This window comes from Aspergillus heteromorphus, assembly GCF_003184545.1.
Source record: "Aspergillus heteromorphus CBS 117.55 chromosome Unknown BO70scaffold_23, whole genome shotgun sequence".
NCBI lineage: Eukaryota > Fungi > Ascomycota > Eurotiomycetes > Eurotiales > Aspergillaceae > Aspergillus > Aspergillus heteromorphus.
In genome coordinates this window covers 234,809-262,643 of record NW_020290428.1, presented here as the reverse complement: position 1 = coordinate 262,643, position 27,835 = coordinate 234,809, and the positions used below count along the sequence as shown (strand labels likewise).

Genomic DNA, 27,835 nt, shown 5'->3' with positions numbered 1-27,835 from the left:
GGTCCTGCTTATTTATACCTTCCGTCCTTCCTTCCTTCCCAGCCCGCCCTACTTACCCTGCCTACCCTTCCTACCCTTCCGACCCTCCACTACCTACTAGTACCTACCCTACCCTACCCTACCCTGCCCTGCCCAGAAAGTGGGACTATGCACTTACCTACTTACTTACTTTTACTGACTGACTGACTTATTCACCTACCAACCAACCATCCACTCTACTGACAATCCACCAATCCACTATCCACATCCACTAGCCTCAAACCCATCCATCCATCCATCCATCCATCCATCCATTTATCCAGTGATCCACTACCTGGTTAGGTAAACTCCCTACCTACCTACCAACCTACCTACCTACCTACTATTAAAGAAAGGGACCCCGAAAAAAGCAATCAACCCAAACCAATCCAATCCAAATTAAACCAATCCTGAACAGAAAACAGACAATCCCAGACCACAGACAGACAGGCTAGGCAGGTTCACCGCTACGCTACGCAACGCTAGATACGCCCCCGGCTCGCCCCTGATAATTCTCCACCCCCCCCCCGGTGCAGTCAGTCCCTTTGGTCGAGTCGAAAGCCCTGAGTTCTAATTATGGGTCTTCGGGGAGGGGGGCTTGGGGGCTTGGGGGCTTGGGGCTTGTGGGCTTGGGAGCTTGCTAGGCTGCTTTAGGGCCGGATTGTCGGGTCTTTAGTTGCCTGTGCTATGTCGATAGTTATTGTTTGCCGCTTACAAAGTATTGTAAATAGATGGTAACTACACTTGTGTAATCCGTACGTACTTGGACTGGAGTGCTGTGGTGTGGTGGGATGTGATGGGGCGAAGTGCAGACAGACAGACAGCAGACATGCCGGTAAGCGGGTGGATGATGATGGACGGATAATGGATATGGATGGATATTGGATGGGTTCTTGCGGGCTAGATAGGTTACGGGTATATGGCCCTACTACGGTGGCTGGGCACCTAACCTACCTACCTACCTACCTATGTACCTAGGGTAGGTAGGTATGGCAAAAGTACCAGTGGTATCCGTAGGGCAGACATAGACATGACTTTTCTTCTGGAAGGCCTCTTGTCGGATGATACGGGATAGAGTAGATAGATGGTTAGGTTCTGTTTGTCAACTCCCTAACTACCCAAAATACTAACCATCGGGTGATGAGTGGCTGCACTCTGCAGTGTCGGTAATAGTGATAGGACAATGAAGTTTCTGCTAGCATCTACTCCGTACCTACCTAGTCAATGGGGATGGATATGCCGACTACCCAACCCAGAACCTAGAAGAACTACAAGTGGAGACCGCCCACTCGGCGCAGCGGGATGCCCGGGGGCAGATGGGGATGAAGTCACTTCCCTCCTGTCGGGTCCGGTATCTTACCTAGTGTAGTCAGTCCTAGTGACTAGTCCCTGACTCCCTGACTCCCTGACTCCCTGGATCATGGATGATGCAGGCTGCGTTTCGGGTTGGATCCTTTACCAGTTGGTCTGGCCTGGTCTGGTCTGTCTGATTAAGATTGGGGTCTGGCAAGTCCCTCGCCCTTATTTGAGCAGTAGCAGGGTTCAGGATGATAGTATAGTACTGTAGGTTGGTGGTAGATGCTGGACCAACGTGATATCGGAGAATGAAGCTGCCTGATCTGGTCTGCAGGGCGCATGCATGCATGGATGGATGGATGGCCAGCCCGTCCGTACCTGAGTGAGCCACCGCCACCAGTGCCTGCCACTGCAATTCCGTCTGGCACAACCACTCGGGACGAGCGGTTCGATCCGACGGATACGGATGAGGCTGGCAGACTGTAGTTACTATGACTTAGTTAGGCAGCCAGCCAAAGTGCCAAACAGACAGCCAGCCAGTCGGTCAGTCAGTCAGCAGTCAATCAATCAATCAATCAAGCAACCGAACCGTAAAAACAAGATGAGCAGGCCGTCTTGGCAAGTGTGGCCGTGTACCGTCCAGTCAAGAGAAAGAGGATATAACTTTTCCCTGTCGCAGGTCTCTCCTCCTTCGCAGTTTCTGGATCGCCGCATCGCTTAGAATCCAGCCAAGAAATATTCGAGTATTCGCCCCATGTTCCAGTTCCAGTTCCAGTTCCAGATCAAGAAAGCACCGCCGCGCCGGGGATGTGTTCTGTGTTCTGTGTTCTGTGTTCTGTGTTCTGGGTAGCCAAGTAGGTAACTTCTTTAAATAGGCGCGTCGGCCATCTATCAATAGACTCAATGGATGTGATCTAGGGAGCTGTCAATCAATGGACATTGGACAGGGCGAGTGGAGCGGGTCAGCCGGGAAAGACTTCTGGACGGTGGGTGGGTGGGTGATGTGGATGTGGATGTGGTGTGGTGTGGACGTGGGTAAGGATGGGGATGGGAATGGGGATGGATGGATGGATGGATGAGACGTTGTGTGGAGAGGCGGGTAAATACTATTCAGGGCTGCGTCTCCCCACTCCATCCATCCATCCCCCTCCCATCCCAGGTTCCCGCAGGTGGGACTTTGTATGATTGTTATTGTTATTGTTATTATTATTAGGTATGCTTGTGAGGGTTTCGGGTTGAGGGTTGGCTGATGAGGTAGTGGACTGTTTCTTAATTATGGGTGGGATTGTTGTTGTTGTGTTTAGACTTGGGATGGAGGGAGACTCCCTCACTCAAGACCTTCCACTCATCGTGGAGGGACATTTCCTCACATCTCATGACAGAGTACTCTGTCATTACTACACAGTCCTTGACTTGCCTCTTGACTGTGGACTGATCCAGCCACGATCTACCCAGCTCAGGAGATATATCCAGGCTATATTAGCTAGTATAGCTACTCCGACCCGAGCAACCTTGCACTTAACCCTGAATCGGATGATCGTCTTGAAGAACGCAGACAATCCTTCCCGAATCCCTGACTGACTCCTGAATCCCATCCACCGATTGCGCAAGTCGCAACGCCTTTGCATGCAATCTGACCCTCAAGCGCCATCACATGTAACTAACTCTGGACTCATAAGTCATAACGTGATAATTCGAGTGAGCGCGACCCAAACCAAGTCATCAGCCAGAAGTAAGCCGTGAGCCGCGGCCCACTTAGCCGATCAGCTCGGATCTCTCCAGGGTTGGTTCCTCAATTTGAATCCCCAGAGCAAAATGAAGCTGCCTGAACTCGGATCAGACTTCTTGCGATAGACCACACAATAAATAAACAGAATCCCAGCCACCGTGCCTGCGTCCAGACAGACTTACCTACCTACCCAACCCAAGTGCCGCCCTTAAACAAGAGTGATGATGTGTTGTTCCCCCCCCCCCCCCAGACCACCCCTCCGCTGAAGTTAAAGGATCAGCTCTAGTCCTCCTAGCGGAAGGTCCGAGGGGAAATCCGTCCTGATCGGCTGGATTTGAAATATTGTGATATGATGAGGTAGTCGGTGAGCTGGCGGGGAGGAAGCACAGGGCTCGAGCTGAACAAATAGACTTAAATCAAGGTTGTGCTCTGCGGAATGTGATTCTTCAGCTTTCCCCTGTCTCTCCATCCATCCCACGATTGTACATAGACCCAACACCAGTCATGTTCAAGTCCCTCCTGGCCGGTCTGGCCCTCCTGGCCACCGCGACCGGGTCCGCCGTGAGCATCACCCCGACCGTGACGAATTCCTCGTTCAGCTTCGGCGAGCACTACGCGGTGCTCAACCTGGACCTGATCAATGACATTGTCGGCACGGCGAACACCACCGCGGCGGGCGCGACGTGGATTAATAACACTGCGACATGGATCGATACGTGAGTTCTCTCTGCGGAGCCACGCCACCAAACCACTTCTTTCCCCTCCAAAGCCATCACTCGGGCGACATCCAATCTAACAAATTCAGCGTCCACAAACAGTCCCCACCCCCGTTGAGCATCTTCACCCGCATCTACTTCTCCAACGTCCTGCGTCCCGAGATCGGCCCTGACACCCCCTTCGGCCAAGCTGTGGCCACCCTCGGAAACCTGACCGCGTCGAGCCCCGGCGCCCAGCTGTACCCTGCCTTCAAGCCCCTGGACAACTGGGACGTCGTGCTGCAGAAAGCCCGCTACTACGCGGGCGCCGGAAACCCGCTGGAGGAGATCCTCAGCAGCCAGAAGATCGACACCGTGGTGCTGGTACGTGGACAACCGATGTAGTATTGTCTTCTCGCAGATAGGCTGACGAGCCGTAATCAATAGTCCGGGGCGCGGACATCCGGGGTGATACTGAGCACAGCAATCCGGCTTTTTGACCTGAACTACAATGTGTAAGTCAGAAAAAGTCAGCCGGTGCAACACGAGTCCTCCCTCTAACCATCTGTCAGCTACGTCATCTCGAACAACACCTTCGAAACGGCGTCGACCTACTCAACCCAGAACCAGAAGATCATCCTCGAGGGTATCCTCCCCCTGCTCCCGGTCAACATCATCACCATCGAGCAGGCCATCGACGCGCTGTCCCGGTCCGGTCCAGCGGTCTATTAACCAACTTTCTGCCCTAGTAGGCGAAACACGGATGGATGGATGCTTACGGACGACACGCTGCTCTAATGTATGTTAGCACTTATATAGCAAACATCGTTGCGACCGAGCAAAACCCGACCCAACCGGACAGCTGGCCAGCCCTTGTATGCAATGGGCGCTAGATTGGGATGGCGCAAAACATCGCATGTAGTACAGGATATCGGGGAAGTCCCCGTGCGTGATGCATGCACGCAGTGTCATCACAGGGTGCAGGTTCCGGTGGTTGCAGGTCTCCGTCTGTGTCACCTCCGGGGCGAGGAGCCAAACAAAACCAGAGGGAAAAGACATCCACCGCAGAGGAAATCTCAACGCATTCCACATCGACCAAAGGCGACAACGCGAGCATGCCGGGTTTGGGTTTAACTCCATGGCTCGACAGTTACGGATCTTCATGGACTGCGAGGGAACTCCCCGGTCGCATCGCCCGCCGGCCCACCAGGGGTAGAGTGAGACTCCTCGAACCGCGACCAATGAGCCGCCCCTTGCCATGGATAATTGCAGGTCCGGGGGGGAGGAGGAAGCGTCGTCAACCGCATGGGCCGTCGCGGGTGGCAGCAAGGCGGGGGGGGGGGGGGGGGGGCCGCCAAGGCCGGAGGTTCAAGGGAGTGCGTGGATACTATAACCACATCCTCTGTCGGTTGTCGACTTGTCGATAGAATTCATAGTAGAGATCCTCCAGTCGTTCGTGACTTGACAGCCGGGTCATCTTGGCGGCGAGGCATGCGAAGCTCTGACGAACGACACGCGCGGACCGAAGCGAGTCGACTGACCACTGTTAATCCGAAACAACACGACAATGACCTAAGGAATGATGAAATTATGGGTAGCTTACGTAGGACCGGAGGGCCTGCGCGTCGATCAGTGCAAACCCTGGAAGCGAAAAGAAAAAAAAAGACAGCAAAGAATCCCTGGCAACCAGGAAGGACTTGCAATTCGGGTGGATAGCCTGTGGCTAGCGCAGGCGCTACGGTAGCGTGGTCGGCGATGTGCACAGTGCGTCAAATGATCTCGAGCAGATAGCAAATTAACGAGATTAAGCTGGCCGCGCTAATTGGCCTGGAACCGGATGGATTCGGTGCTTGTTGGTGGTGCTTGTCGCAGGGTTGCAGTGTTGCTATTCTGGGACGGGGCAAGTCTGGTTCACTGACTCCCCACGGGAGGTCTGGATGAGTCGGAAGAGAGAAGTTGGCAGTTGGGCAGGTGAACTGGGAAAGGACCATGCGTACGCATCCGGAGGGAATTCTGGCCGAGGGCTGAAGTGGACACGATCGGGAGATTCAGCCATGCGCGATCGAGGAAGTAAAGTAAAGTAGAGTAAAGTAAAGTAAAGTAAAGTACAGATCGCCACCGGGCGTGACAGGAAAGCCTCAAGAGTCCAGCGTCGCGACACCTCCCGCATTGATGATGGGGAGGGGCCATGCTTGCTTTTTTGGGAACTCTCCTGCCCTCAATCTTGCCCCATCGGGAAGCCACGACTGACACCTTTCGGGTTAGCCAGCAATTCGCTGCGAGGCAAGGACAGAACTATTACTATTCCGCAATTCATTTCACTCATGCAAGGCATTGATTTACCGAAGCGTGTACTGTATACCTACTACCAGAAAGGGATTGTTTTCGCATCTTATCAAGGACAAGCGCAGATGCAGATAGATATTAGATACACCGTGATTACGCACTGCACTACGCTGTCGACGATAGATTAAGGAGATAGCGAGATAAGTTACTGGGTACGTACTTACTCCGTCCTCCGTCACTGGCTGAGATTAAATCCTCAGATGCCGACGAAATCTTTCCGGCCAGTCGATAGGGTCACCGCCCGGCCCCCTAGCCCAAAGCGGCAAGATCTGGTCCTCTTCTGGCCCTTCCGCCAACGGCATTACTGAATGCGGGGTAGCGTGTTTCCTCGTGGCGGCTAGACTCGAAGCAGCCGGTTTGTCAGCTGACCCCCGCGTGGATTTTTCCTGCAAATCGAGCAAATCGCAGCGTCATCCGCGTTGCTGAACTTCCTCCTCTTTTTTTTAATCAGGCCTGGGAAGAGTTAACTGCCCGGTTTCTGTCCCTCCCCGCCGTCCGGTCCTTTTCTGCCTCTCCTCCCCCTCTCTTCCCTCTCAACACTTACCTTCCTTTCCTTTCCTCTTTCTCTCTCTCACCTACCTAGAATCCTACTACATACTACTACATACCTCCCGACTCATGCTCTGACTCGCAAGCGCCTTTCCTCCTTCCGTCCTCCCTCCCCCTCAGGGTCGTTCACCACCACCGCCAACGCCAAGCACCCCGTGGTTTGCTTAAGGTGTCTGACCCGAGGGATTTGCATCTGCCATCTAGACCCCCCTCCCGCGACCTCTCCCGCCGGCATCGCCACGCCTCGCGCCACCGATATCCTCCGCTTTCTTCCCCACAGCGACAAAGACTCCCAGACAACCCCAACCCGCTCCTGCAGAACAAAGCATAAAGAGCCTGCGTGCTTTCGTTCGATGGTTTATCCGGATACCACGCAACCGACCGACCGGTCAGGATCGGCCCATCCCTCCCAGTTACACGCCGCTAGCAAAACCGCGGCCTCGGGTAACCATGAACTTTGCGCAATCTCCTCCATAGTCCCTGGCAAGGGAAGCCCCGATGCCCTACCCCTATATACCAGGCGGTCCCCGCCCAGCCCTCTGCACGATCCGTCACTGCAGCACGAATCGCACCCGCATCACCCGTTGCCGTCGCTTCATGTTCGCACCGATATGCAGACCTCCAGTCAGATGAGCCCTCCCCGGGAGGCGGATTCCTCGGTCCGCCAAAGCTTCTCGTCCAGCAGCCTGCCCCGTCGCACCCCTAGCCTGCGGGGTCTGTTCGTCGGCGCCCCCGTCAGCGGAGGCTCCCTGTCTCCGGCGTCTCTCATGTCCTCCCCCCAACTTATGGCCATGGGCGATATCACGCCTCTGCCGTCGCCGATCGGCGGGGCATCCTCCTGGAGGCTTCCCCGGCGCAACTCACAGTCCTTATCTAGGACCCCATCCACCGCCTCCAGAAGCGGCTCCAGCCTCGGTCTGCGGCTCAGCGACTCGTCGCAAATGTTCAGCGCCTGCGAATCCCGCCCACGCAGCAAACAGTACATGATCTCGGATACGCTATCAGAAACACCGATCGAGTCCCCGACCAAGCCTTGCCAGGCGTCTGGCGCCAAACATGCTCGCAACCGCAGCTTAAGCGAATACGTTCCTCCGAGTAGGGCCATCCCTGTGAAACCGCGCCCGATCGCGGTGTCGGGAACAGGCGCGCCATCTGGGATCACTTCCTCCTCCAGCACCGACTCGAGCACAAACAACCTCCATCGCGAGCAGTATCTGGCCATTCACCGGGGGATTGCGTTGCCGACGGTGCGCCCTCCGACTCCACCTCGTAGCAACCGCAGTGGATTCGACGAGAGCGACAACGAACCCGTCATCACACCCTCAACAGGTGGCCCCGACGAGATGTACTCTGTGCGCTCTATCCGGACGCAGCAGCGTCGCAAATACCGCAAGCTGCGCCAACTCGGTCAAGGAACGTTCAGTCAGGTCTCATTGGCTGCGCGCGTGGAGATGCGAGACGTTGAAGACTATAACCACACCTCTAGTCTGCAAGACGTGACCCTGACCCAGAAGCTCGTGGCAGTCAAGATCATCGAGTATGGACCGGCTGGTGGAGCGGATGAGGAGCGCTTGGAGGTCTCCCTCAAGCGCGAGGTGGATATCCTCAAATCGGTCAACCACCCGTCCCTGGTGCAACTGAAGGCATTCGGGAGTGACGAGAAGCGTGCGCTGTTGGTTCTGGACTACTGTCCTGGTGGCGACCTGTTCGACGTCGCCTCATCAAGTCCCCGTCCGATGAGCCCGGAAATCATCCGCCGCATGTTCGCCGAACTTGTGGCGGCTGTGCGCTATCTTCACGAGCATTATATCGTTCACCGCGATATCAAACTCGAGAGTGAGTACGCCTGCCTATTCCCGTAACCCAGACTGACACAGGTTCAGATGTGCTGGTGAATCTCCCCGTGCAGGCGATGGAAAAAATCTCAGATTGGCGCACATACGACCGCGCGGTCATCACGCTTAGCGACCTCGGGTTGTCCCGACGAATACCCGAACCGCCGGACAGCCCTCTGCTCCACACGCGCTGCGGAAGCGAGGACTATGCGGCGCCCGAGATCCTCATGGGCCAACCCTATGACGGGCGGTCCACGGATGCCTGGGCGCTGGGTGTGCTGCTCTACGCGATGATGGAGAACCGGCTCCCGTTCGACGCCTTGCCCGGGACTCGAGGCGATCCCGCGAAACTACGTGCGCGCACGCCCCACCGTATCGCACGGGTCGAGTGGTCGTGGTACCGATATGCGGACAGCGACGGCGAATGGGACCCGGAGAAGGGCAAGGACCTGGAAGGCGCGCGCGCGTGTGTCGAAGGCCTCCTGAAACGCAGCACGAAACGCAAGACGCTGGACGAGATCGCATCCATGGAGTGGGTCAAGGGGGCGATCGACGTACCCGGCGAACTGAAGAGGGGGGACAAAGAAGTGCCGTAGAGCTGGTCTCATGGTTTCTCTTGCTCTCCGCTCACCTTCTTCTCTTTCTACCTACACCCATTTACCATTCTTACTGTTCTGTTTTAACCACCTTTATTTCTTTCTATCCTTACTCTCGCACAGCGATGATATATAATGGCGGGTTGGGTTCCCGGGATCAGACCGGGCTTTACTTTTTTTTTCCCCTTTCATTTTCACGTTCCCACTCGACTCTCGCATTTTCTTCCTTTCTCTGCAATCCGCAATCTGCATAGGTATCACCGCCCGCCCTGCCTACCTGTCTACCGCTCCACCGGCCAGGACCAAGATGTTATACCCTTTCTTTACCTTACTTCACTTTACTTTACTTAGCTTAGAACTGCCCTGGCGCACTGCCTGGCCGAGGTCACACCACCACTTTTTTTCCCTTTTTGTTGTGTTATGACGTGATTGCGAAATGATCGCTAGGTTTACTTTTCATGGAGGAATGCATACATACTATTAGAGAATCCATCCCGAGGGATTTTGAAGTCTACATAGGTACTCATACTCATAAGTAGCCATTATGGAATACCATAGCTGTAGACGATAGGCACAGCAGGTTATTCCTATTCCTACAGACCAAAGACTAAGTAGACATATATATACCCCCCTAAACACCAGAACGCTAGCAGGAGTAAGAGAGCTAGATAGATGGATTAATAGCACAGTACATCCTTCCATCGAAATGATTCCAGAATCCAGGGCTCGACCTAAACAGTGCAGCCTTATTCCCAAAGCACCACGCGCAGCACTATCTACCATTTATCTATCTCACATTACAAATTATTAAGTTATAAATGGATAGAGTACTTACTAGTTCTACTATAGTCTAGTAGAGTGTAGAGTCTAGTAGAGTCCAACTAGTCGAGATGATCTAATAACTAATCCACCCAGATGAACAATCAATCAATCAATCTCATAACTACCAGAGTACAGAGCACGGAGTCCTACTATCCTATCCGTAACTAGATACTAACTAGATAGATAGATAGATAGGTATCTAGATAGTGGTAACTAGATGGATGGATAACTAGTGAGTTGCCTTACAAAAGTGGATCCGAAAGGAGGCCCTGAAGGCTTATTTCAACTGGATTGCCATGAGCCGTTCCCCCGTCCCCCTGCCCTGCCTTATCTTTTGGCCTCTGCGCTCCCTCTGACTCTGAGGCTCGTGATGGGTCAGATGGATGGATGGATGGCTGGCTGGCTGGCTGGTTGGTCGGTTGATGCACGGGGGTAAATTACGTTACCTGGGTTCAGGTCGACGGTGGAGTTTGATTTGAAATGGCCATACGTGACAGAACATAGGCAGGATTTTCCTGATAATTATTTCATAGGGGATGGGTGGATGTTACTTTGTCCTTTGTCTTCTTCTTCCTTACAGAGTAGAGTGTATGTAACGAACTAGAGTGTCGATAGACCGTAGAGTATGGTAACTATGGTATGGTACGGAATAGTTACTGTGAGTGAGTGAAGACTGAGGAATAAGTAACTAAGTAGTTAATAATAATCCAACCCGGCTCTCCCGCCCGCCCACTTACTCCCGTCCGTCGGTTTGTGGTTTGGTCTGGTCTGGTCTGGGTCTGGTTTATCCCCCTGAATCCTGAATCGAGCCTGAAGGAAAACCCCCCCCCCGCCCCACCCGCGCCCCCCTGATTGGACCGCGCACTTGACGTTTGCAGGGATGGCGACGGCTGTTTCGGTTCGAGAAGACCAATCGAATCCGGTGGCTGCATCATCGGGGGGGTTGACTGGTTCGAAGGGACTGTATGAAGATGAAGGCGAGAACTGTACGGAGTAACTAACTACTCTGTAAGCCCTAAGCGTCTTACCTATTGGGGGAGGGTCTTGGATGGTGATGGTGATGATGATGATGATGATGATGACGCTGATGAGATGAGATGAGGCTGCGTGGCCTTTCACTTTTTACTTTCTCACTGCATAATGATAGCTTTAGTAGGTAGTAGCAGCATACCTACATACATACATACATAAGACGCGCCAGCTCCCTCCTCCCTCCTCCCTCCTCTTTCGTCTTTCGTCTTCCCTCTCACTCTTACTGCAGAACCCTCGAACAAACCCTGACGGAACCTCGCGGGAAGAGGAAGAGGAAGAGGAAGAGAGAGGCCCCGTAACTAGCTCTACCTAGCCCGAGTAGTTTGCCAATTGTTTGATTTGGTCTTAGGTAGGTCGGTCTAGGATCCGTCGTTCGGGTTGATTCGCCCAAACAGAAAGTCCCTCAGATGTGTATCCGTATTTATCTATTTGTCTCAATTCGACGCTCAAAATAGGAGACGGAAGTCGGCCCCATCGTAATCGTAAACTGGCTCTACACTACACAGTATCTATCTAGATGGTAGGAGTAGGCTAGCTGGCTGGCTGGATTGCTCATACCCACGCCTGGGTTAAATGTTAATTGCGAATTACGAATTGCGAATTGCGAATGGCTGCCAATTGTTAATGCCCACGCCTCCCTAAGGTCCGTCCCAAAGACCTAGATACCTAAAGTAGGATGCCGGATGCCTAGCAGTAAAGAGGGTCCCTCCCCCCTCCGCCCCCCAATCCCCAATCCCCCCCGGCCCGACCGGTCTTCTTCTTATATTGGCGTTCCCCTTCCCGGCGGGTTTCATTTCAGTCTCCCTCTTCTCTCTCCTTTCCCTTACGCTTTCGCTTTCCTTCCCCTCTTTCTTTTCCCTCTTTCTCTCCCCTCACCTCTCTCGTTTACTCCCTACCTACCTATCTCCTTATTTACTATCTGCTTACTACTTGCTATTTGTGTCGGAATTCCCATGGCGCGGTCGTCAGGGTGTCTCACCGCTTAAATGAACTGAAAAGCACAAAAAAAAAGAGAACGGAAATTCGGAATCGGATTGCAGTTGGATTGGATCGCGTTGAATCGAATCGAATTGAACTGGATTGGATTGGATTGGATTGGATGGGCTTGTTCGTCCATATGTAACCGACTTACCTGACGAACCATCCGTACATACTACATACCACACGCAGCGCAGCCGCAGCCGCAACGCAGCGACCCCCCCCCCCTTTCGCTTCCCCATCAACCCATAAACCAGGCAATGGTCCATCGAAACCATGCCTCTCAAATCTGATGAACACTCACACTCACACGCTCACGCTCACGACCGCCCCCCCTCCCTCGACCGCGAAGACGCCCCATTCCTCGACGCCGGCGAACCCAGCCTCCCGCTAGACGACCAGGATGACGACTCCGCCCCCAAGCCCTACACCGAAGAGCGGCGGGAAATCGACCGCAAGATCCGGTTCCGGCTGATGGTCACGCTGTTCGCGATGATCCTGGCGGTCGAGGTCGGCGTGTGCATGTCCAATGGCCCCGTCACCCGCATCTACGAGTCCATCGCCTGTCGCGAGTACTACGCCCAGTATGACCCGACGCAGATCGCTGCTGATGGACAGGTCCCCGAGGAGTTGTGTAAGATCAAGGCGGTGCAGCAGGATCTGGCCGCCGTGAAGGGGTATATGGAGTTTTTTGATGGGATTTTGAGTACGTGATCATGATTATATACCCTGCTGTGTTTTGTATGCGCTGGGCTGCATCAGTGTATGCGATGTGCCTGTGCGCGGGTGGGGGTTTGAAGGACTGGTTTAATGATGTGTCTTTTCTGCAGGTGCCGTGCTGGCTATCCCGTACGGTCTTTTGGCCGATCGCCGTGGACGAAAGTCCACTATCTGCCTCAGTATTCCCGGTTTCGCTCTCAATTGCATCATGCAGCTGGCCGTGATGTGGTTCCCGGATGTCTTTCCGCTAAGAGCTGTGTGGGCGTCGTCCCTGGCGTGGTTGTTCGGCGGAGGTCCCGTGGTGGCGTTTGCGATTATCTGGACTATGATGTCTGATGTGTCGACTGAAGAAGAGAGGTATGTTTTTGTGTCAGCATCCCAGGACGTAGGCTCAACAAATCTAGGGCGGCGATATTCTTCCGTTTCGGTGTCGCGAGCATGGGCGCCGATTTCGCATCCAGCGCCGCCAGCTCCTGGCTGATGTCGTTGGACCCGTGGCTCCCTCTGCTGATAGGATGGTCGCTCGCGGTCATCGGCATGTTCTTCGCCCTGTCGCTACCGGAGACCATGCATGTACGGCCGGTGCGGAGTGAGAAGCAGAGCATGGAAATGAGTCAGGTATCCCCCGGAGATTCCGAGTACAAGTCCGTCCCGAGCAAGGAGCAGGAGCAGGAGTCGTTCAGCGATGACGAAACGATCCAGGGCGAAGTCCACGCCTTTGCGAAAACTACCACCCGCCGGTCGTTTTTCGCCATGATCAAGTACCGACTGCGCGCCTACTTCGCGCCGTATTCGTTCATCCTCCGCAACAAGCAGATCATGCTCCTTCTCACGGCCTTCCTGGTCTACCGACTCAGCCGCGGCTCGTCCTGGTTCTTGGTCCAGTACATCTCTACCCGCTTCAAGTGGACACTGGCCGAAGCGAACTTCCTGATGTCGTTCAAGCCCGCCTTGACCATCCCCCTGTTCCTGTTCATCCTCCCCGCCATCTCGCGACAGCTGCTGAAGAGCATGAAACCCACCCAGAAGGATCTGCGGCTGATGCGCATCAGCATTGGTCTGCTGGCGGTGGGAACGCTAGGCATTGGGTTGTCGTCGAGCGTTTCGATGTTGATTCCCAGTCTGGTTCTTCAGACGTCCGGGTCCGGCTTTGTTTTCCTGACGCGGTCCCTGATCACGACCTTGGTCAACCGCGAGGAGACGGCGCGGCTGTTCACCATCATCGAGGTGCTGCAGTCGGTGGGTAACGTCATTGCCAGTCTGTCCATCACGACGGTGTTCCAGATCGGTCTGGAGATCGGAGGGCCCTGGATCGGCCTGGCGTGGATGATGACCGCGACCGCGTTCACAATGGTCGGCGTCGCTGTGTGGATGTTCCGGCTTGCCCCGCGGCACCAGGATAAGCCGGAGACGGAGGAGGCCTGAGTGGTAGACGCTGTATATAATAGATTTGCTTTTGGTTTCTTGTAAATATTGAATGCTGAATATTGAAGTGAAGATTGAATACTGAAGGTTGATGAGATGAAAGGGATGAGATGAAGGGACTGCGATTATGCCTCTGGTTGACGGGCGGTGAGGGTGGGCGGTGAGGTCGGCCTCGGATCCGACGCCTTTGGCGGCGTTCTTCCCAACGCGGCTAGTCGGTCATCTGGCGGGCTCGCATGTGAAATGGCCCGTCAACAAATCCATCTTTTGACCTCCATCACACCCATCCCTTGTCGCGCGCTTCACAATCTTTGACGACTCATTTGTAAAGTAGCGCGGTTGTCAACAGTACATACATTCTCTCCATCAACCCTCTCCTGCTCCACCTCCCACCACCAACGTGATCGACCCACCCTCGCTCCGTGGACTGGCGCAAGCTGCAGTCTTCCGTCAAAGCTCCGTCAACGCCAATCTCTTTGCCTGACCAACGAACAGGTCAACAACATTCCTGAGCGATGGAGAGATACGGGCATTACCGAGATCCAGGTACGTCCCCCACTCCCTGACTGGCCATCCCCGCCACTAACGCAGGGCCCTGTTTAGGTTCGGGAATCGCGCCTTTCCTCCCCCTCCCCCCTCCGCGTTGGAGCTTTGTCCAGCTTCCCCTGCGGTGGCTCCTCTGGTGGATACGTCTCCCGCTGTTTATCGTCGCGCTTGCCAGCTATTTTCTGGTTCTTCAATGGCTCCCGATAGGATCGCTAGGTCGGAAGGCATGCCTGTCGTGCATTCTGAGCGTGCCCAGCATATGGTGGATTGATATCCAGGTGGACGGAGTACAAAGAGGGTGGGTGGCCTGATACGATAGCAACGCTTTTCATTGCCAGGAGGCTAATTGAGACGTTGCTCATAGAACCCTCAACATGCGAAAGCACCAGGGACGTCTCCCCGGCCCCAGCTCCATCATTGCTTCGACCTTCACCTCGCCCATCGACGCGGTCTACCTGGCCGCCATCTTCGACCCTGTCTTTGTCGCTGCCTATCCCGACTCCACGCTCGTGGTGAAAATCTCTCTCTGGGAAGCAATTCTCCGCTCTTTTGCCAGCCCGCAACTGCGGCCCCTGCCCGGGTCCAATGCGGTCGACTTCGCCACCGTCATGCAGCAATACCCCGGCCGGCCCATTGTCGTGTTTCCCGAGTGCACCACCACCAACGGACGTGGAGTCATGCCCCTGAGCCGGTGTCTGACAAACACCCCCGCCCGGACGCCGATCTACCCCGTTGCCTTGCGATACACCCCCCAGGATGTGATGAACCCGATACCAGGCTGCTATCTGAGCTTCCTATGGACCCTGCTGAGCAGACCCACGCATTGTATCCGGGTCCGCATCGCGCAGGCCGTCGTGGCCGTCCGGGAGGGCGAAGATGCCGATATTGAAGACCCTGACAACACCTATCTAGATACTCTGGACCAGACTGAACACGCCAACGGCTTTCAACAAACCCACGTCGTGGTGCCCGAGAACAAGGTCATCGGCCATGTGGCTGATTCCCTGGCTCGGATTGGCCGCGCCAGGCGCGTGGGATTGACCGTCCAGCAGAAGAGGGAATTCGTGGACATGTGGAGGAAATCCAATTTCATATGGTAGATTGCTTGGGGGTGCCCCTGTTTTGGCAGGGGATGTCATTTAGCAGTAGATATGTTATTTAGTATTGGCTCCAGGCAAGCCGGTTGCTTTTATTGGCGAGAATCCTGATTAATGGATCGGTATATATCCTAGCATAACAGCTCGGCTGGTCGCGGGCAGTTAATCGGCACGCTTCGATACTCGTGTAATTTGACACTTAAGGTAGTATTGATATCCCTCCATGACATATGGGATGCTTTCTTCGCAGTAATTAGCTGACTGGCACTCATAACTGCAGATAAACCGCATAGTGTATTTGATGCTCTGGCTGCGCGCCAGCTACTACCTGGTAAACAAACTACCCCGAAGGAGTGGTGTAGTATAGGGAGGTTGGATTGCTAGATAAATAAGCAATGGGTATTATTTACCACCAAGCAGAGCGGTGTTCGAGAGGTTGTACTGTTATCTCACCTGACATCTACAAGCAAAGTGCTATATTATATTATACTGTACTATCCCCTTTGTGCGTCCGCCTAGGCTCCATCCCCATTGGCCACGCCCCCCCTACCTCTACTTGTCGTCGGTTGTTTTTCATCCTTCCTCATCTACCTCCTTCCTTCTTCCACCATCCCACTGAATCCATTTATCCATCCATCCATCCCCGTCGTCGCATCCATTCGCTAACCCACCACATCCCCACTTGATCATCATGTCTAGTAATGCATCTCGACCGGTAAAGCAACCATCACCACCTTCCTCCCCCCCTGACCCTTCTACTGTTTTTATTGTGTGATTATTCGTTTTAACGAAATCTCCAGATCTTCCCACTTAGCGGCTGGACCGCCGACCCTACGAGTTTCTACGTAGAGGGGGCTTTGGTTGGAGATCGGGTAAGAGATTTGGATCTGACACTACTACATCAGGACCGTTGAGGTCAGACCGAGATACTGCACTGTTTATCTGAGGAAAATATGCTATGTGAATGCCAGAAAAGGTGCCCGTCTCTGTCCGAGTGAAAAATGACTGGCAAAACGGTTGGACATGACACTGCTATGGAGGGAATTGTTCATGTGAGACCGAAGTACCGCCTTTCTTGACCCGAGTTTAAATGCTGACCGGTCTAGAAAAAGTGGATATCTCTCCCCGAGTGAAACATAACTGGCAGGAGGATCTTGTTCGCGTCCAGATCTTTGATGGCTGCGTGGAGATTGACCGGCACCTTCGCCAGAGCGTCGTCTTCGAGATGGCGCTCCAAATACTTGGCCCAATGTTCATCAAACGCCCACCGGATACCCCAGCCGACCATTTTCAGTACCTTGCTAGTTGTTGTTAACCCGTCGTAGCCTCTGGAGCTCTTTTCCTTCTCTGCCGGCACCCCATTCCCTTCAGCTCTATCTTCATCGTCACTCGAATCACGCCAATGCAGACTGTCCTTCAGCCAGTCGGCATAGTTGCCTGCCTTCTGCGCGTCCAGGAAATGGTCCAGCATCTTGCACATGGTCACCTTCTTCTCATGCAGGAAGCGCTGCCAGAACTCAACCAGGCCATTCTCCGGGACGGCGTGGGCAAAGTCGAAGTCGTCGGTGGCAATTCGATGCGCGTAGAACTCATTGCCCGATCCCAGCCCCAGTCGGCAGAGAAACCACTTCGCTCCAGGTGAGCCAGAGAACCTCGCGAGGACCCATTCTCCTGCTATAGCGTTGAGGTTGGACTCCGCGACGAAATCGATCATGCGGGAGACTCTCTTTTGTTCGCTCGAGGTGCCATAATTACCGAGCTTACGCTGTTCCGGTCCGTCGGAGGTGACCGGCTCTGCAATGCTCGAGAGCGTCCGCTTGGGCTGTGGAGGCCTGTCTGTGGATACCCCAGTCGCATCGCCTGAGGGATCTTCTCGTGTTTGTTGCCCAGATTCTCCCGAGGCTGCGTCTGACTGGTCATTGCTCGTCTCTGTATCGCTCTCGTTTTGGTCTATGACGGTCTTCTCGATAACATCCACCAGATCCAACTGCCTCTCGAGAACGTGCCGCTCACAGGAAAATGCCACCATGGTGAGAGCAAATCCTGTGCTGATTGTGCACCACCCGTCGATCTTCTCGTTGGCACTGACGGCGTTTTTAACCTTGGCACGGAGCTCGTTCTGCTGCAGCATCTTCACCACGACACGCTGGATATCGAATACACCCTTAATACCCGAGCTGTTGACCACGATGGGGTTGGGGCAGACAATCCGCTGGTCAAGGTCATGGCCAATCCCGTGTTCTGGGTTGGTAGGAGCTTGGATGTCGAGGGCTAAGAATCCATTATTGTCGCGAAGCCCCTTCCAGGCCTTTGCCTTTTCGAAAGCGACCTGTATATCAGCTCCCAATTGCTTGAGCGTTTTACTATGGTTGTCCCGCTCCTCCTTCTCCATATGATGGTCTGATTCCTTCCTGAACGATGGCACCCGGGGAAGGTTTGACAACGAATTGGCGATCCCACCGAGCCCTCCCAGCCCGCGAGATCCCCTCCTCCCGTGCTCAGCCGCCTTTTCATCCTCCGTTGCCTGTTTCTCTTGCTTCTTCTGTTGCTCTTCCTCCAACTTACGCCTGTTCTGGTCTTCTGTGTGCTGCAGCGCATAATCATGCGCCGCCTTCATGGCCGCAAGCAGCTCGGGCGACCCCAGCTGATCCTTCAGAGTTTCCAATCTGTTGTTCCTGATAAACTCGGTCATGTCTAGTAGCGTTGCGACCACCGATTCCTCCTGATGAAATGTTGTGATGAACTTGGTGGCATCAAGAAGCAAGTTTGTGACACCCTTGGCGACCTTCAGGTGCTCAATGCGCCTGTCCCGGAGGATACTGACGAGCTCAGCGTTGACATCGGGACGCTTTTTGGGCTCTTCATCCTCGGACTGGAAGGCTTCGATGTTAGACGCGTACAGAGATCGCCCGCGTATGGGGCTACTGTTGTGCTTGCCCGTCCAGTTAAAGACTGAGACGTCATTCGAGCCGATCACCACTTCATCCACCAGCCGCGACAGGGCCTTGGTGAGTCCCTCTGCCGGAAATGCCGGGAATTGGACCCCCAGAATACCCATCAACGAGTATGCCTGGTCAATTGCCTTGGTGCACTCCCGATGTGATGCAAGCTTCATCACGCTGTGGGCAGAGAAATTGTTCTGCTCGGTACCTGAACACCAGCTAGCCAGGTCTTTGACGTTGCTAAAGCCTGCAATGTCGCTGCGATCACTTCGGATTGGCCCGTTTGCCCTTAGTGCAAGAGCTGCCAGCAGGATATCGATTGTCTGTTTAACTTTGTCGGGGTAGACCGCACCCCAAAGATTCTCGACGATCAGCTCTCTGGCCTTGCGGATCTTTCCATCAAGCGAGTCTTCATCGCTCTTCTCGTCAAGCAAGTCTTCATAGCTCTCATCAAGCGGGGACCCATCACTTTCCTCATCAGCTGAATCATTCTGGAGTGCTTTGACTGCCACCTGGACAGAGTAGCTGATCTGAGCTCTGGCTGTTTCCTTATCCAGCTGCCTCGGGGCAACATATTTGAAGAGTTCCAGAGCCTGCACGATTCTTTTTATATTGAGCTCCTTGAAGGCAGTTAGGACGATTCCAATGGGGGGGGGCTGTAAGGTGCACCTTACCTCTTTTCCCTCACTTTCTGGGACTGCCTTCATCTCCTCCGTGTCCGACTTCGCGTTCAATGCTGCCAGCTCATCCAGCGCATCCTTCACCTTCCCCTCTTCTAACGTCGCGTCAATGTCTCCCTTCCACCCCTGAACATGACTCAGATTCCGAGTATAGTAGTCGACGAACGGGCAGAAATAGTAGTAAGACCCCAAAACATCAACCGGTCGTGGCAGGAAGCTCCACTCGGCATTCACATAGAAAGTCATTTTACTGAGCACCAATTCCTGCAGCGTCCAGCCACGAGTAGACCACTTTGGTTTCCACTCTTGAATATTCTCAAAGCTCATAACAGGTTTGCTTTTAGGGTCTGCCTGTCCGATCGCCTTGGCCACTGAGTCGTCATCTTCGTGGTTTTCTTCTGCATTGGACGCTCTGCCATTCATCTGACACCATAGGTCCCATTCATCCAGCCATTCGCGATCGTCCCAAGTGGTATCCAGATGCACCAGGCAAAAGTCGGCATTCGCATACCATTCTCCCATGCGTGCCAGGGACTCAGTCAGCTCGGAATTCTGTCTCTTGTCGATGCAGCAGTTGTCCAGCCAGATGTACCTCTTGCCTGTCTTTGAGAACGGTCTGTTCTGAAAGATCTCTCTCGCCCGGCGGAGAGACTGGTCAAGCTTGCGGGCCGATCTTCTCTGCTGCAGAGCTCTTATCAGGTCATCGATCGCATATGCCAGCAAGCGGTTCGCTCGGAACCCGTTATTGACTGGCTTTTCTAAGATATAGACTTTTTCGGCTTGTTTCCATTTAGCCGTGGCATCCAATTGCTCTTTCTTTGCGTCGGCTTCGCGCTGCTCCAGACTCTTTACTTCTTCAGTCACCTGAAGGAACTTCAACAATTTGTCATAGTTATTTTGTTCCATCTCAGTCTGCCTCATCTTGGCATCTATGGTGGTTCGGTTCTTCTTCGCGTTGGTCAGGCCAAATTCCAACATGGATGCCCTGAGAGACTTCACGAGTAGTTGTCGGATAGTCTGCTGCGGGTTTGAACTCGTTTCCACCAGCTTGTCCACTTTTTCTGCGATGCTTCCAATCTTCTTCTCGCAAGAAAAGAGAACCCGGCTCACATCGTCCACGTCTTCGGGTCCAGAGGGATGCTCAGCACGCTGGGCATCATACACATAGGCGTAATCGACCTCTGCGCCTTTCCAGCTATGAGACAGCATACAGTACTGATCCTCCTCTCCCAGGCCATTGATCGAAACCATGTTCTTCGTGTCGAGGTCGAACATGCGGAGGGGAAACGAGCTGTCATCAACTTGTGCCGCAAATGAGCTCAGTAGCAGGTCGGAGTCATCGGAAGTCGACGATTTTATCCAGTCGTTGTCGAAGAAAGCTTCGCGGCGCGACCTCACAAGATGATGCAAGAGGCCTCGGAGCTTCTCATCGTTGGTGCTGTCCTTTTTCGTCAAGATACCTGTGATCTTGTTTACCTCGTTCAATGCGGATTTCCGCATGTCCCGGGCATTATTGACGAGGGTTGAGTCCAAGGTCGCCTCGCGGATGTCATCGAGGAAGTCCCGTTTATGGACCGCTGACCTCTCCCGGTTCAAAGGGCTTTCGACTGCGGGAGCATCATTAGTAGGGGCTCCTTGGACAGGGACATCGCCAGCTGGGGCATCCGATGGCGCATGTTTTTCATGAAAACTCCCTCCAGTCGGGGTTGGCAGGTGAGGGAACGAGAGCTTGTGTTTGAACATGGTAAGCTATTGAAGCAGAAATATCAATATCAGCGGTTGCAATGGTCAAAGAAAAGAAGGCAATAAGCGTCGTGTTCAAACAAGCCTTGGGGCTGGAAAGCCAATTTCTAGCCCCCAAGTTATACGAGGGTGTACTTTGTGTAGCAATGCCCTGGCTGACGGATGTATGGTAAGGCGAACGGGCCCTAGATTGAGACGGGTCTGCCGATTGGTGGATATCGGAAGCAATGGGATTGCTCCGATTGATGCATGTGGTATGCGATTGTTTGCGCGAGTTGACAGCTCACTCGAACTGCGGGGCAGCTACATCGTCGTGCATCTCAGCTGAAAGCAGATCCCGACAAGAGGTCCCCGATGATGATGCGTCTCGCTGTGATGGGCTCGTTCTGTGTTGGGTACGTGACGGATAAGCGCCCTCGCAGGCGGATATATGATGCTGACCTGTCAGTGGCTCGGCCTTGCCGACAGGGCTGCAAGATGCAGATGTGCCCGTGAAAGGCATTTTGCATGTCTTTCAGCTGGGAAGTTGCCGCCACGACCCCGCATTGCTCTGGAGGACGATAACAACATGACTGGGCTCTTGCTGATAGACTGGCGTCTTCCTAGCTTCCTAGTATCCTCCCGACGTGCCGAGAGAAGAGCTAAAATTGACCATCTCTACCGCGGTTGAACAGGTTCATCTCCAACTGCGTTCATCCCACGATGGCTTCCTATCACCGTGTCCTGGCGGTATTCGGCCGCTCAGTCAAAGACAAAGCCCTAGAGTGCGACTGGTATGTTATCCACCTTCTAACCACAACCACTGCTAATTCCATCAGCGACATCCACCCCTGGGAGATCAAGATCAACGGCGAGCAATGGCCAGGGAAGATCCGGCTGATCGGCTTCGTGGACGTGTTCTTCCTGTTCTCCTACTCGGCCAATGCACGATTCGAAAGGGGCATCATCGTCTACAGTGAGTGAACTGCCTACCTCAAAAGCCAGCACTAACACCCTATAGAGGAGAGATACGATATCGAGAGACTCCTCAAACAGATCGAGGACGCCCGTTCCGCCGCAGGCCCCCCACCCACAGCCCCTGGAACCTCCCCAGCCCTCGAGGACAAAAAGGCAGAAACCGTCACCACGGTGACTGAAATTCCCCCTATCCCATCGGAGGACAACCCAGGTACGTGCCCCAGCCATTACCCCCTTCAGCCAGCCATACACACAACCTAATCAAGCCCTCCCAGCCACCGACTCCGACCAGCACCGCCGCCTCAGCTTCGACAACGACACCTCCTACAAAGTCACCAGCTGGGGCCACGAAGTCGGGCTGAAAAGCAACTACCCGATCTCCTCTGTCGGGGAATGGAATATCGAGATTAGCAAGCCGTATCATCGCGCGTTGAGACGTACGTCTCTGTATACCCCCTGCCCCCTTGTTTTAACGTTATACATCTGCTAACGCTTATGGATGGGAGGGTAGGACGCATCAAGCGCGCAATCAAGGAACACACCACCACCGAGCTCCTCGAGGATGTCGCGCGGTGCGGGTTCATCGCCCAGGGCCAGTTCATCGGAAATGTGGCTTCAAAGTATCTGGTTGGCGGCGTGTTGGATGATACTTTGACGAAGTATATGGAGGGGCTGGTGTCGGGGGATAAGCCAGGACATGTGGCGTTGGCGAATGAGGGGTTTTAGTTCTAGTTTGTTGGGTGTGAGGAAGCCGGTTCTTCTAGGAGTTATGTGGTTTTTAATATGAATCCTATTTGTGGTTGTTCCGTATGACTGGGCATGATGGGTGGGGGAATTCCTGGATCTAGTAATATGTAGCTCACTCGAACTATCCCAGTCCACTAGTGATCTACCTACCTACCCTTTATATCCAAGAAACTTGCTCAACCGTATCCTACTCCAGCGCAGACACAGCAGCATGTCTTTAGCTGGAAAGTTGGCTTCGCCACGAGACACTCCTTACTTACAAGACCTTTATCCCTTGATACTACCATACCCAGATACATAGGTCCTCAGTATCTTAGAATCAACCCCCCCCCCCCCCCCCCCAAAATCCAAAACCCCTCCCCGTAACCACCCAACCACCCCCTCTCCTCCCTCCCCACTCCCCACCCACCCGACTCTGTCCCTCTCCTCCCTCCACACAAACCCTAACCACCCACATCCTCCAAGCCCTCCGCCCTCGTCCTCCCCTTCCCTCTCGCCTTGTCCTCCCCCACCTCAACCCCCCCCCCCAAAAAAAACCCCTCCACCCTCCCCGCCTGCCTTTCCAGAGTTAATCCCCGCGTACATACACACAACTCCCCCCCGCACCCACGACACTCCTCAGCCCGACCAACCCGCCCTCCACCCTTGTTCGGACCAACTCCCAGTTTCCCTTCGTCTCGAGCCAGCTCCAGAGTGCTTCGAAGCCGCGGACGTGCCTGCTCAGTCCTTCTATGGGGATGGTGCTGTCTTGGGGTTTTAATTGGCTGTTTAGGAGCATGGTTGTTGTGTGCTGGAGGGGGGGAGTGTTTGGGGGAGGGATGAGAGGGAAATAGATTGAGTTGGGGGTGGTGGTGGTGTTGTATTCGGTTTCTGTGCCGAGGCGGATGGCGGTGGAGAGGACGGTGGGGAGAAGGGAGAGGGGGGATGGGGATGGTAGTGGTGGTAGTGGTGGTGGTGGTGGTGGTGTTGGGATTGAGATTAGGGTTAACGGCGGTATTGGTAAAAAGCAGCGAACATCTCCCGGGCTGATTTGACGGTGAGAGGGTCGTTTGACTCGGCTGCTACAGCGAAGAGGAGGGATTTCAAAGTCACGGTAGAGGTGGGAATCGGATGGATGGATGGATGGATGGATGGATGGATGGATGGTCTAGCCCAGAGTATGCGATAGAGGGGCGATGAGGTGGCGGGTGAAGTTCAGGAGGGAGGCGTGGTTTGTCTGGTGGAGGAAGGCGGAACAGAGGGTTGTGAGGGAGGTTGTGAGTGGTTAGATGGGATAGCAGGGTCAGTCAGAGTCGGACGTACCCGATGGCGACTTCGCCGTGGAATTCAAAGGTCTCGAGATCGGGCTCCAGGGTGAGGTCGTAGTGGAATGGTTGAATGTTGTCTGGGAGGAGACGGTCTGGTTTTGCCATGGCTGGATGTGGCGATGTGCTTGTTAGATGTGTCGGAGTGTCTGGTCACCTATTAAGTCGTGTGGTCGAGTGGTTTTGCTTGACAGGATGGTGGGAAGTTGTTCTGAGGTGTATGTAGTGAGATGGACGACGGCTGTCCAATATGATAATTACTAATAAATCAAGACATATTAGACATCACCATTCTCCGGGTGATTCTCGAACCTTAACCAGGATCTCGGACAAAGAAAACAGATAAGTAACCCTGTCAATGGCTTTCTAACCCCTGTCATATTAGCCAGTTATTGACTAACTAGTAGTTAAACCGAGATCACTTACTAAGGTCCGGTTAGGGCTGGAGGAGCTCTCAGCCATCCGGAAAAAATCAACGGATGATTAGTTCATAGATGTAGGACCTGCCTACAATATCCCTCCATCCATCCTACATATCCGTAGACATAAACGTACAAAGTACCATACACATACATATTATTCCTCAATCTGAGATACACCGACACCCGCACCCACGCCCAACAACCCCGAATCCAATCCAGAAGCCATCCCATGTCCCGAATCCAAACTCACCCCCAATCCTGAATCCAGCACCGATCCTACACCTAATCCCGAATCCAGCCCTACTCCCACTCCCACTCCCATTCCCACCCCCACTCCTACCCCCGCCTCTACTCCCATCTCCAGTGGCAAACCAGGATATCCCGCCTCCTCGAACAACGTCCCCCTCGCCTGGACGACAGCCGACGTCTCCAGGAGGAACTCGTACAGGATGACCACGTTGGTGAGCACATGGCCCAGGGTAGCAATGCGGGGTTCCTCGTCCACGATGGCGGAGTCGCCTGCGTCGTCGGCTTGGTCGTCTGAGTTGTTGTCGGTCTCGGGTGAGGCATGCTCGCTGGGCGCGCCGATGGAGAACGGCTGCTCCAGACGCTGGCGGAGTTCGTTGGCGGCGGTTCGGCGCGCCGAGGAGCGGTCGCGCGGGGGCCGGAAGGGGAGGTCGCGCGGGGGCGAGCTGAGGGTATCGCGGATGGGAGAGGAGGGGGTGTTGGAGATGGAGAGGTCGAGGGGGCGGCCGCGGGGCGATCCGTAGTCGGTGTCCAGACGGGGGCTTGGGCGCTGGGAGGGAGAGCGGGTGGGAGGCTCGGAGGTGCGTTGGGAGCGGCTGGAGGCTTTGGGCTCGTCGTCCTGGTGGAGCAGGTCGCGACGCGCGGCCACGAGAATGTCGAAGTCGGGAACCTCCTGGCGCCACTTTTGGATCTGCTGCACGAGTGTCTGGAGGACGCGGGTGAGCGCCGGCGTGTCTGTGCTGGACCAGGAGGGTTCCTCGTAGGCGAGCTGGATCTGCTCGAGGAGGTGGCTCGAGGGGGTTTCGGTGGCGGTGGGTGTGCTGTAGATGTACTTGGACGGGTCCACGAGAAGCCAGCCGTCGAGGGAGATGAGGTGGGACGAGGCGATGCTCCCGAGGACTTCGGTCAATGCCAGGTTGACGATGACGCTGTTCGTGAAGAAGTTTTGCAGGCAGTTCAACAGCTCGCGCACGATGGGGTCGTCGTGTCGCAGCTCCAGCGGCAGGTTCTCCTCCGGGTCGTCATCGGCCGGAGTGCACAGGCGGGCCTCGAGGATCACCATCCCATCCTTGAGGTAGTTGTCGTACGACTCATCCAGGGTAGGATCATTGACAATGGATGTGGCCATGTTCATCAGCTGGCCCAGCTCCACATTCAGTGCCCCTACGGTGCGCTGCTTGGCAGGCTGGCCGGGGATAGTGCGTATCAACGACCGGGCGAACGAATGGTGTCGTTGCAGCAGAATGCTCATCAGCCGCAGCGTCGCCAGAATGGTCTGTCTGTTCACCGACTGGAGTCCCAGCAAGGCGAGGTCTCTCAGGTTGAACAGGGACGGCGACGGTCTCGCAGCCTCCTCCGAAAAGGCAGCCAAAACATCCAGCGACTTTCGCCGGCTCGAAGACATGTGTGTTTTCTTCGGCCCAGAATCCGACGGCGAAGCAAGCAGGAAGTTCAGTATACGGTGAACCAAGTCTTCCTGCTCTACCAACTCCAGGATGCGATATAGGTAGGTAAGAACCGCGGCCGTCGAGCCGCCCTGCACATCAGACGACTCCAGCAAAGACGGATACCTGCAAACAATGAGCACCATTCCATGCAGGAAAAACAACGAGGAATTTCGGGGCACCCCCAGCGGGACCTACAGAAGCTGTTCCAGGAACAAGACCTGAAAATGATCCAACAGCGTGCCATTCACCTCCGCCGACTTGCAATGATCAATGGTATCCTGCCAGAACAGGAGATACGACATGAACGAGTCCATGGACGCGCCCAGCAAAGGCGGAAGAGCCGTATCCTGGCGCGCATGGTCCGACAGCGCAATGATATGCGGAATGGTCTCGTCGGTATTCTCCTGAAACGTCAAGCTGCACCCCACGTCAGTACCAACCCCCCATATGAATCTAGTGTACTCACCTCCCCAACTGACTATACAACGCCCCCAGCCCCGTCGCCATCAACGTAGCCAGATCACTCTCGATCAACCACCGCTCCAGATTCTTCGACCTCGACGCCGTCTCAATCAAATACAGCAAACCCGTCCGAGCGAAATCCCCCGCCCGCCCAGCATGATGCACATACTCAACCAGCAGATAAAACAACGGGAAATCATCCTTTCTCATAGCCCCCGCGAACTCCGCCCCGGTATTCCCCCCCTGCTGTTCGCGATCCTGGTCCTCCGACCGCGGAGCAAACCACGCGGGGAGAATATTCGGCTGCAGACGAATATTGTTCGCCACGCCGAACAGCAGCTCGACGAGCCGGCCCTCCACATCCTCAGAGTGTTTGTCTGCGCGGCGGACCAGGTCGACCAGGGCGCGGGCGAAGAGGCGGTTATCGACGACGCCGTCGACTTCGGAGTCGATGAGGGTGTTGAAGAGGACGGTGGCGGAGCGGAGCATGTTGTCGTCATAGGAGGAGAGGGCCAGCTTCGTCACCGTCACGAAGATCTGCGAGGACGAGGCATACGCGAGACAGGGGTGCGGTGCCGGGCCCCGGGATTCGTCGCTCAGCACCGTGATCAGTCGGTCGATGCTATTGCGCGCGTTCACTGTCGCGGATTGTTCCCCCGTGGGGGAATTGCTGGAGCGCCATATTTGCTGGGGAGGGAAGGTGAGTGAGAGGGTCGCGAATTGGGGGAGGGAGAAGGGGGAGAGGGAGGATGGGAGACTCACCTGGAGGGTGTTGCAGGTCCGTTTGAACGATGCCAATCGCTCGGTGGGCGTGGTGGCTCGAAAGCTCTTAGTAGACAGCGAGCGCGAGCCCCCGATTAGACGAGACCACTGGGAGAGATGGGTTAGCTGGGGATGGATGCTATGTCGAGGCAAGGGGCTTGACGTACAAAGTCCATGATTCTGTCGGACCGGCATGTTACTCCGGTGCTGCGTCCGACATGGTCTCAGCGGGCGGGGAGAAGATGACGGCGAGGGAATCAGTGCCTGGGAGTGCCTGGGACATCCGCCCCGAAAAGGGGTTAGTGGCTGGCGGTCGGTCTGGTCCGATCGGGCCTAGTCCCGTTCCCACTCCGAGGCTCTCAGCAACCTTAATATGTTCGGCCTCCGGGCGATGCACCGGCTGGTGAGACAAGCGTCGCACAACGACCCTCATTGTTG

At 54.8% G+C, this 27,835-nt stretch overlaps 7 protein-coding genes across 7 annotated transcripts; 5 read left to right on the top strand and 2 right to left on the bottom strand.

Annotated features, from left to right (window-relative positions):
• The first annotated feature begins 3,300 nt into the window (after positions 1-3,300).
• On the top strand, positions 3,301-4,647 carry BO70DRAFT_364334 (uncharacterized protein). The gene is made up of 3 exons (XM_025543784.1): positions 3,301-4,122; positions 4,186-4,253; positions 4,311-4,647. The coding sequence occupies exons 1-3, from the start codon at positions 3,748-3,750 to the stop codon at positions 4,468-4,470; spliced, it is 603 nt and encodes a 200-aa protein (XP_025397004.1). The 5' UTR covers positions 3,301-3,747; the 3' UTR covers positions 4,471-4,647.
• A 1,894-nt stretch (positions 4,648-6,541) lies between these two features.
• Positions 6,542-8,638, top strand: BO70DRAFT_364332 (putative protein kinase). The gene has a single exon (XM_025543783.1). It carries the CDS (start codon positions 6,987-6,989, stop codon positions 8,493-8,495), a length of 1,509 nt encoding a protein of 502 aa, XP_025397003.1. The 5' UTR covers positions 6,542-6,986; the 3' UTR covers positions 8,496-8,638.
• A 3,532-nt stretch (positions 8,639-12,170) lies between these two features.
• Positions 12,171-15,687, top strand: BO70DRAFT_388986 (MFS general substrate transporter; the record flags this gene model as incomplete). The annotated part of the gene is made up of 6 exons (XM_025546040.1): positions 12,171-12,602; positions 12,727-12,973; positions 13,021-13,969; positions 14,376-14,379; positions 14,645-14,885; positions 14,952-15,687. Coding segments are annotated over 6 exons (2,609 nt in total), but the record flags the coding sequence as incomplete, so codon positions are not given.
• Positions 15,688-16,786: 1,099 nt separating this feature from the next.
• BO70DRAFT_341193 (uncharacterized protein) lies at positions 16,787-21,049 on the bottom strand (the record flags this gene model as incomplete). Its single annotated transcript, XM_025541325.1, has 3 exons — positions 16,787-19,004; positions 19,089-19,246; positions 19,301-21,049. 3 exons carry the CDS (start codon positions 21,047-21,049, stop codon positions 16,787-16,789), a joined length of 4,125 nt encoding a protein of 1,374 aa, XP_025397001.1.
• Positions 21,050-21,090: 41 nt separating this feature from the next.
• On the top strand, positions 21,091-21,621 carry BO70DRAFT_398681 (uncharacterized protein; the record flags this gene model as incomplete). Its single annotated transcript, XM_025546804.1, has 3 exons — positions 21,091-21,213; positions 21,353-21,444; positions 21,498-21,621. The coding sequence occupies 3 exons, from the start codon at positions 21,091-21,093 to the stop codon at positions 21,619-21,621; spliced, it is 339 nt and encodes a 112-aa protein (XP_025397000.1).
• Positions 21,622-21,751: 130 nt separating this feature from the next.
• BO70DRAFT_398680 (uncharacterized protein) lies at positions 21,752-22,732 on the top strand (the record flags this gene model as incomplete). The annotated part of the gene is made up of 5 exons (XM_025546803.1): positions 21,752-21,822; positions 21,868-22,004; positions 22,050-22,217; positions 22,282-22,443; positions 22,518-22,732. 5 exons carry the CDS (start codon positions 21,752-21,754, stop codon positions 22,730-22,732), a joined length of 753 nt encoding a protein of 250 aa, XP_025396999.1.
• Positions 22,733-24,023: 1,291 nt separating this feature from the next.
• BO70DRAFT_431230 (uncharacterized protein) lies at positions 24,024-27,615 on the bottom strand. Its single transcript, XM_025548221.1, has 6 exons — positions 27,565-27,615; positions 27,398-27,505; positions 26,640-27,322; positions 26,369-26,590; positions 24,852-26,296; positions 24,024-24,167 (listed from the first exon to the last, which is right to left on the bottom strand). The coding sequence occupies exons 1-6, from the start codon at positions 27,571-27,573 to the stop codon at positions 24,040-24,042; spliced, it is 2,595 nt and encodes an 864-aa protein (XP_025396998.1). The 5' UTR covers positions 27,574-27,615; the 3' UTR covers positions 24,024-24,039.
• Between the last annotated feature and the right edge of the window lie 220 nt (positions 27,616-27,835).